A 9,180-nucleotide genomic window follows, 5' to 3' on the forward strand; every position below is an offset into this window, starting at 1 on the left:
GAGGCAGCGGTAAGATGAATTGGATACAATCATACATAAGTTGTATGAATTATTTGACGAACCACCCACGTCCTCTTTGCTTCATTTTCGTAAACGGCAACGGCCAATTAGAGTGGTTATACGAAAATCGAATTTCGATGTTTTGCAGGCAGGAATTAGGAGAACCGACAAAGCCCACACAAAAGTGGGAGGATTTCATCGGCTGGTGGCAGGGTCTTTCTAACGCTTCCGAATTGGAGGACGTAGTTGTCAGTTTGAAGCAACTGGAGGAGATGTACCCAAGAGGTTAGTCAATAGATGGGCCAGGTAACGCAAGCTGATACCCAAGTTAGACCAAGACGTTAAGGGGGAAGGGGGGGGGGGGGCTTAAAGCAAACAATGACCCCTGATGAGGTTGACCGCTTCGTAGTTTTTGGAAAATTAGACGATGGCGTTCAGACAAATTAGAGATATGTGGTGGGTATATTCCTGAATACAATTAGATGTCGACTTCTTAAAAATGAAATTGTCCATAAAGTACTCTGAGGAAGCATTTGATTTCAGAAAAGTAAGCGCAGGGAAGGTAGCAATAAAGAGAAAAAACAGGGTCGCAAGAGGATCAAAATTATTTTTATATACGGGTCAAAAAGGTGAAAGATTCCTTCAATACACCACAAAATATTCTCTGAATTTTCACGAATGGTTTAGTGTTCTCGATCGTCAGATGTTGATACAAAAAACAGAAAATTGTTGGGTTTCAATCCAGAATTGAATATCTGGTGGAAGTTTGAAAATGTCGTTTTTAGTCTGTTGATGACTTCAATTCTAAAAACTATTGCGAAAAACTTGTCCAGTACTGTTCTAGGAAATGAGGGGAGGAGAGTACTTTCAAGAGCAAACAAGGACCAGTAACTTGCATAGCTTTATTTCTGAATAGACTTGGATCATTGCCTCCATTTATAAAAAGCTAGGAAGAAGCTATACTTGGAAGCAATTGTGATACCGGAGGAAGGAGCCAAGAGAAGATCAATTGATGAAGTTGTCTCAAATCTGAAGAAGTGTCTTCAATTTTGGCTCTAAATTCTTGGAACAGTGTGGTATCCTATCTAGCCAATTCGGAGTAGTATAGTAGTATTTTGAGGTTGGGTAATAGAAATAGAAATCGATCGGAGAATACTATATAAACCTTATGTTATAATTGACGTGTTAGTATAACCGCACCACCAAACAAATATGAATAATATAATAAACCATTTGGTGAGTAGAATTTGGAACGTGCTATGAAATCTATGATAAATGAACTAATGAATCACGAAATGTGTATTTTAAACTTTAGTCTATGCATGCTTCATTTCAGGCTGTTTTTCGGACCCTCCGCGATATACGATTGAACGACCAGTTGGGCTGTACAAAAAACATCGACCATATATCCTCGAAATTAGGTGCCGGTAATATAGCCGAAGGTTTAGTAGGATGATAAGCTGAAATCATCGATGGCTTTGATACTGCTAAGGCTCGTGGCTCAGGGCCTCTCCTTGAACGGTCTTCGGCATAGACCTGCAGTTGAGGGCGTGGAACAGGACGTTTGTTATAAATCGGTCGCGATAATGGCAATGATGATGATTTCGATGGGAACTTTGATGAATGTTGAGTTGATACCGCATTGTATTGGTACGATGACCTCGCCTGAATCTTGGGTGGTTGGTTCTGTTGCAGATGATGATGATCTTTAGTTTGATGGTAGTTGTTTCGTAGGTCAGCGAAATGTGGACCGATCATGATTAGTGGATGATTTAATGGCCAATCCCATCCAATTGCCTTGAAAGAATTTTCCAATTTACCAGAAAGCCATTGAGTAGAAGCAATAATAAGAAAAATTAGTGGTTGGAGTTTTGCATTGAATGAAGTAATGAGTGGTAATGGATGTTGATGGTAATAGTGGTGTTTCTTGGTGAAAGTGTCATGAAGAATGGAAACAAATGTTCATTATCGTAATTGTGTGATGTTAGAAAAATGTTCCGAATAGACAGAATATTCAATTTTATTTTCGCACTAATGTTTGGCCTTGATTGTTCTCAAACTTTAAATAGGTTCGCTTACCGATTCCGTGGTTATCGTTGGTATAGTTGGAATATAAATCGGGTGATCATTAGGTGTACGGAGAGGATCACCTCGGAAGCGGGAACTATATTTTTGGTTGGGAATGTTAATCTGAAAAATCGTTAATTGAGTGATTATGATCCGTAAGGAGCAAATCCTAACTCACATCAAACTTTGCTGGTTTACTATCATTTTGCTCTTCACTATGCCTTTCGCGACTACGCCCTGCAAATATTGGAATCCTTGGTGAAACGGTTGCTTCCGTTGTGAATCGTGAACTGAACTTGTTTCGTTTTCGGGGAGTCGGTGATTCAGCCTGAATTTCGTTTTCTATCGTAGAGTCCTCATAAGATTCAGTGTTCGGTGATTGAAATTTGGATCGTAGTGGGGAGAATGGCAGCTTTCTGGTGCTGGATCTTCGTTGGACTTTGGGCGGGATGCTTGCTAGTGTTGGGTTTTTTTCTAATTTTTGTGGAAGGTATTTGGGTTTTCTATTGAATGTGGATGAATTCCTTTCAGGTTTCGGTTTAACCGTCGTAGTGGAAGTGGTAGACGTTGTTGTTGACGTTACTTGTACATCGGGTCTGCTCACTGGTCGAGGTCGGAATGCATCTATTTTTCGTGGTTTGTATACAGGGTTATTAGAAGACGGACTTGGTGCGCTATCGAAAACTTCATTCGATTTTGGTGTACGTTTAGTAGTTAACGATGGTTGTTTTGATTTCAAAAGGAGTTTGAAATGTTCTGGATAATTCTCATCTTCAATATCTCCAGAAATATTTATACTTTTGGACCCTGAAGTAGGTTTAGCTGATAATCTTCGTTTGGTGCCATCCTTCCATGATCGGCTTGTTGTAGTGGCCACGGTTTGTAAGGTCTCTGTAACTACTTGTCTGCTACGCCCTCTTCTTGGTTGCGGCGTCACTATTATGGGTTTGGCGCTTTCAGTCGAGGTAGTCGTTGAGCGTTTTTGTGAAGAAGGGGTTGTTGCTGAAGATCTTGGAGTTTCAGTCGTGCTGATTATTGAAGACCGTCTCTGAGCTGAAGCGGGGACTGCAGTAGATCTTACAACCTCAGTAGAGCTGGGTACTGTGGTACGTCTTTGAGTTCGCCGCTCATATTTTGTCGGAATCTGAATCTTTGTAGGTTCATCTGCATTTACAGTGGGGTTAGATGTTGTTGTCGAGGATCTTGTTACCCTGCCTCGAGAGGTAAATTGCGCTCGAGTAGGTTTTATGGTAGATGATGAGGATGGAATATTTGTGCTCTCCGTCCGACTACGAAATCGGTTTGTGCTGGGTTTCTGTGTAGAATCCGGCACAATTACATCTTGTCGGGAATTAAATCGACCACGACCTCGAGGTGCTGTAGATGTTGATGGAGTTGTTGATTCATATCTAGCTGCTCGCACTCGGTTAGTTCGTGTAGTGTGATCAGCGTGTACTGAAAGATTCAATGAACTGACGTCATGTGATTCTTCGGCTGTTATCTCACCAGGACTGTATCGCACATGACCCCGTCTTTGAGCCTGGAAGAAAATTAAAACCGTTACAAAATTAATATATTAATATTAATATAAGGTAAAGAGAGATAAAGCTGAAAGAGGGAAAGTGTTTTGTAGCCTTTTAATGCCGCTCTAGTGTCGGGCTCGAGGAGTGAAAGTAAATATCGAGTTTGCATGCACCGCGTGTAATGTATTATGATACATTCCGAAGGATAATGTCAGATGAAATAGGACAGTTCATCAGAAATTTACAGAGCTTGAAAAGAGTAGAAAGGGGCATCATTGTAGATAAGGGAAGTTGAGACTTTTGGAGAGGGTGGGGAATTCAACAAGTCGAAAGTTGATCTTGAATTAAAAGGGTGCAATGATGAAGATATTTAGGGAAGATATTTTAAAGCTCAAACAACAAAACCGAAGACAGTTCAGATCTACGGGTAACTAAGTACAACTCCATCCACTTGTTTGTTTTTAAGATTCGTGTGAAGACTATTAAAACTGGTTCACTGTCTGTCTATCTGTCACACCAGATTTACTCCGAAACGATTAGAGCTATCGGCACAAAATTTGATAAAAATATGTGGTCTGGGAACCGCTACATGTGCAACGAGTTACATCACTTTGTGTTGGCTTCATGGGGACTCCTTATATATGTGAAACTGGAGAGCAAAATTTTTTTCACAGAATATAGCCATGTGCGGTATTAAACAAAAAGCCTAAATGAGCACATTTTGAAAATGATTATTTTATTTCTGATATTGGGCGAAACCCTAGCAGGTGAGCATTCAAAATGTCTGCCGCAAAATTGAAAGTAGTCTCGTTCTCAGAACCTACCCAACTGAAGAATCTGGTTTAAGCTAGCTAAGCTCTGAACCGGCTTCCCATGACCGTTTCCACTGCTGCTAATTTCACAGCGACACAACGAACAACCATAATTGTTCACATACATCTAGTTGTCAATATCAAAATACATGGCATGGCAAACAAAACACAAGTCGGGAAACCGGAAGCTAAGCGCTTCAGGTATGAAAGGTTTTGTGTATTTCTTATATAAGCATATTTAAGTGGGTATTTGTACCATTTGCACCTAGCTCGTAATGTTTATCCACTTCGTTTGTCATTCACTTCAGTATGATACTGACATTCAAAGTTTTAGAATCCAAGAAATTTGTACAAAAGTGACAATTAACTTTGACTTATTATAAATCTGTTAATAATAGTACAATTTCCACCAAATTTGGTAGTTTTATGCCCTATGGTATAGCCTATATTACGGCGTTGATCATTCTAGGATAAGGAGGTTAACACTCAATTATTGGAAAATATTCTTATAATAAATATGGTAATAAATTATTATTAGCTTTATTTAGACAAGTATCGGTGTGGAAAGTATTTTGAGGCCTAGATACCATGTACATGGACTACCATATTTCTTTTCAGATATTTGGGTTGGGTGGTTTTTGAGAACGGGTCCTTGAATTAACTGACCGCCGCACTCCTTCCCTTTGCAATCAATGTCAAAGCTAATACTGGTGTCGGAAAGTATTAATCAAGACCTTTCATTTGATACTCCACATGACTACACCCGGTGGAAAACAAAATTTATACCCTCCTTGAATATATGGACACCCTCCCTCTTAAAGTCAACGTGGAACTATGTTACTCACCGCATGAGTAAGTTTTACAGGCCCCACCTTTTTATCAAATTTCGTAACCGTTTTTGAGATATAAGGTGTAACAGACAAACGGGCGACCAGACAGACAGTAATCCGATTTTAATAAGGTTTTGTTTTACGCAAACCCATAAAAAGACAAATACTTTTAATGATAATAGTTTGAGGATCATTGGGTTTAGGAGGGAGATAAACAGGTTGAAATTTTTACTTTTAACTTTTTAGACAAAGCAGAGCAAAAAAGTAAATTTATTAGATTTTTGAAAATTTTGAAATGAAATGCTGAAAGAAAGAAAATTGGAAAAGAAGAGCGAGCATTGGCAGATGAAGGCAGGAAAAAGTGGTGGTCATTGATAAAAATGGGGATAATAGGGGTGCAGTAAAGCGTCTTAGGGTACTCTAGGTGAAGGAGAAAAGGGGTGGATTAGCAAGGTGGGGCACGTAATATCTGATTGAAGACGAAAAGCGAGGGGTTGAGCATTCGTGGAAAAATATTTCCCAGGTTAGATTGGATAAGAAGCGGGTGAGTCATCTGATGATTGATGTGCGAAAATTGGGAGTTTGGACAAGAGTAACTTATAATTTACTGGAGTTAATTGTAAAAGACGCACACTTTAACGTGATCCGCCCACCGTAGCCTATTCAGCCACCTTTTATCCATGCCTATATGGTCGTGGTATCCCTAGTAAATTTCGTTGTACCGTTATAAACTACGTAGATGCCCATCCTCCTGTAAGGAGCCAAACTTCTTCCGAAGGATCTGTGAAGACTGATAAGAGCATTGTCTTGTACAGTTTTGACCTTGTGATGAGACGTTTCGAGTGGAAGTAGGCTCTTATGGCTGCCAATTAGCGTGCGCGGACTTCGTTGGTAAGAGTTGTTATCAGTTGTGATTTTCGAGCGTAGATAGGAGAAATTATCATAGGTTTCAAAGTCGTATTCTCCTATCCTTATTGTTTCCAGTTGGAGGACAACGACAACATCACGTTTGCACTCCAGATACACTCCCTGTTTATGCTATTGAAAGCTCGATGAAGAGCAAGTGAAGCGGAGATCTAAGCCGCGCGCAATGTTCCAAAATAATCCATGGGATGCTGACATGGTCAATGCAAGAGGATCTGGAGGGGAAACCAAGCTTTCGAGATATTCTTTGATGCATTCCAGAATTATTTTAGCTATTATCTTTGCAACGGTAGAGAGTAAGCAGATACCCCTCCAATTGTCACACTCAAAACGGGTCCCAATCTTTGGGATGACCTTGATGATAATCCCTTTCTTGCACTCTCGGGGAAAAGTCTCGGATTCCCAAGATTTCTGTACGGATGGAAGCAACAGATCTGCAGGAACTGCATTTGCAGCGAGAAATAACTTTGCGGAAAGACCGTCAAAACCAGCGGCTTTATTCCGTTTGAGTGCATTGATGGCCGAAATAATTTCTCTCCTGCTTGGAGGAACAGTCCGTATTCGCAAGTTACGGTGACTAGCCATTTCATCCAAAAGTGGAGGAATCTCACCGGATGAGAGAGCGTCACGCCCGCCATCACTTGCAGCCATCAGCCTCTTTCATTCATCGATCTGCTTTCACGATTCCGTAGTCAGCCAGACCAAATGATGCCCCTTCGGGACATGACCAACGACCTGTGTAGCACCCGAGAATAAAAACATCGATATTCTCACCCACCTGAAAATATTGATTGTTATATCTACCGCCCGATCAACAAGATAGCTCTCCCATTATCGAGCGACAGTTGGGTTATACAAACCCGTCGATGTTGAAGTTAGGGGTTCGCAGCTCCTCAACCCTGCGAGAAGTGGCGGACGCAATACGCAAGCGAACGTAAGCGACCATCAGATGGTGATCCCTTTCAAAAGCGATGTCGCATCCAGGAGACAAGTTCTAAATCTACTCCTGATCGCGAAGTGGTTGATCCGATTGCTCGTACGTCATCGGTCAGTTGAAATCCAACAGACCTTATTGCAGGCTCTGTCGAATAATGTGCCATCAATGACGAGGCGGTGAAAGTTGCAGAAATCCACGAACTTCCCACCATTACCGTTGCGGTTGCCGATACCGTGTTTCCCTATCACATGTCCGAGGAAGGTTTTGTCAAATCCATCTTGTCATTCAGATCACCCATTACGGTCACAATATCGCTTTTAAGAAACCTTCCCTGAACTGCGTCTAATTGCTCATAGAAAGCATTCTTCTTCACTGAATCCGAAGTTTACGTTGGTGCGTAGCACTGCACAATTGTGATGCTCCTTTACCTGGACCGGAATCTTGCAGTTAGAAGTCTGTTAGAAACCGGTTCCCAGGTGAAGAGAAGGCGCCTTGCAGTAGCTGTCAGAGGCAACCCGATACCGGATTTCCGTCTGCTACTACGTGGCTTTCCACAGTACAAAAGCACATTGCCATTAGTGTGGCAAGAGGGAGAGGTGTACTCTCTAGAGTTCCACCATCTCATTTCGCTTAGGCTCAGTATGTTCAGACTGTGTCGCTGGAATTCTCGTTCAAATTGAAGAAAGCGACCATTCTGAGGACCATCGTAACCGTTGTCGAGTATCGCGCGCACATTGCAGAAATCAATCATAGTCCCTTTTCAATAGCCAAGGTCATAACGGTAAGATCAGTCTCTATTCGAGGGGTTGTTGACGTTTCGGTAGCTATAGAGTTTCAAAATTTGCAGGTTGCTAGCCCACAAATTTCTATATTAACCTTGAAAATATTTAAATGAATTTTAAGGTTTTGTGGGAAGTCAAAAGGTGAGAGTTTTGCTAATACAATTGAGAAGAAAAATTTCCACTTTAATATTAATATTTTAAAGTAAGTTAACGTTGGCATGAGGAATAGCGAGGAGTAAAATGGAGACGTTAAAGGGGCTGAATATAAAAAATCATTATGCTGGATGGCTTTGATTTGAGCCACGGACACTACAAAGGTCTCGAGAGTGATCCTACTGCTTTTATGTCGCCTGTCAAATGGTCAGGGTCAATTTGATTTTGTTGAACTGAATTGTCTAATGGCCGTACAGTTATACCCTGGTTATGCTATCATAAGGGGACTTAATAACATATTTCGGGAACTAAAAAAAATTCAGTACAAAATCTTGTGACAAAAGATACTTCGTTGGTCTGATATTCATGTCCCTCATTACTACTTTGTAAAGCCTTTTTCTCGTTTTCCTTTGGTAATTTTGTTTATTACATACCTTTTTGCTTATCCAGGCAAGCAAATATGTTTCAACGCTAATATTAACAAGAATGATAAGCATGCAGTAGCAAGGCGGGTTTAACGTTGCATAAACAACCAGGACCAAACCAGGATTGAAGCCCGAAACATGAGGATGGGAAGCATAACACTCAATTAACGCCACCATCTTATTATTCGACCCAACTGTGAGCAGTTATCCGTAAGCCCACTTTAAGACTCCCTTCCAAATGAAATGGAAAAATTAAATTTTAATGATAATACCATAAACTTTTGGAGGAAAAGCTAGATTATCTATTGAGGACAATCAAATTAAGGGTAATTCAATTAACTAGCCTATTGTGATGAATACAGCTTGAATTACTAAATAAGGGACAGCGGGAGCTGATGTCTTATTTGAAATACTGTAAATGCAGATCAAGCCTTTTCGAAAGCGATAGTACCTCTTTAGAGATTTCATGCGTCAATCTGAATAATTACGTCAACATCATTGAAGTCCGTTACAGTGGCTAACCATTTCAAATGGAATAAATAGATTTAAGAGTCATTGGAATTGGCTGATGCTTTTCAATTTTGTCCACTGGGCAGAAGACACATCGGTGAGAACTCGTTGATGAAGATGAACCTTTGCGGCAGGAAGTACGCCTAATTTAGGTAAAATATGAGAAGACACTCCAGAATTCACATAATATGGTGCGTAAAGCTGAGTATTGAATTAG

General features: G+C 40.6%; 1 protein-coding gene across 1 annotated transcript in view; it reads right to left on the minus strand.

Annotated features, from left to right (window-relative positions):
- The window catches only part of LOC119648426 (mucin-2-like), a 37,570-nt gene extending 28,940 nt beyond the window's left edge, over nt 1–8,630 (minus strand). Inside the window, exons 1-4 of the mRNA XM_038050179.1 lie at nt 8,463–8,630; nt 2,246–3,607; nt 2,080–2,190; nt 1,390–1,797 (exon numbers count right to left, since the gene is read on the minus strand). Coding sequence (XP_037906107.1) covers nt 1,390–1,797; nt 2,080–2,190; nt 2,246–3,607; nt 8,463–8,630 — 2,049 coding nt within the window. The remainder of the gene's footprint in view (nt 1–1,389; nt 1,798–2,079; nt 2,191–2,245; nt 3,608–8,462) is intronic.
- Between the last annotated feature and the right edge of the window lie 550 nt (nt 8,631–9,180).

The sequence above is a fragment of the Hermetia illucens genome, chromosome 2 (genome assembly GCF_905115235.1).
Source record: "Hermetia illucens chromosome 2, iHerIll2.2.curated.20191125, whole genome shotgun sequence".
Taxonomy (NCBI): Eukaryota; Metazoa; Arthropoda; class Insecta; order Diptera; family Stratiomyidae; genus Hermetia; species Hermetia illucens.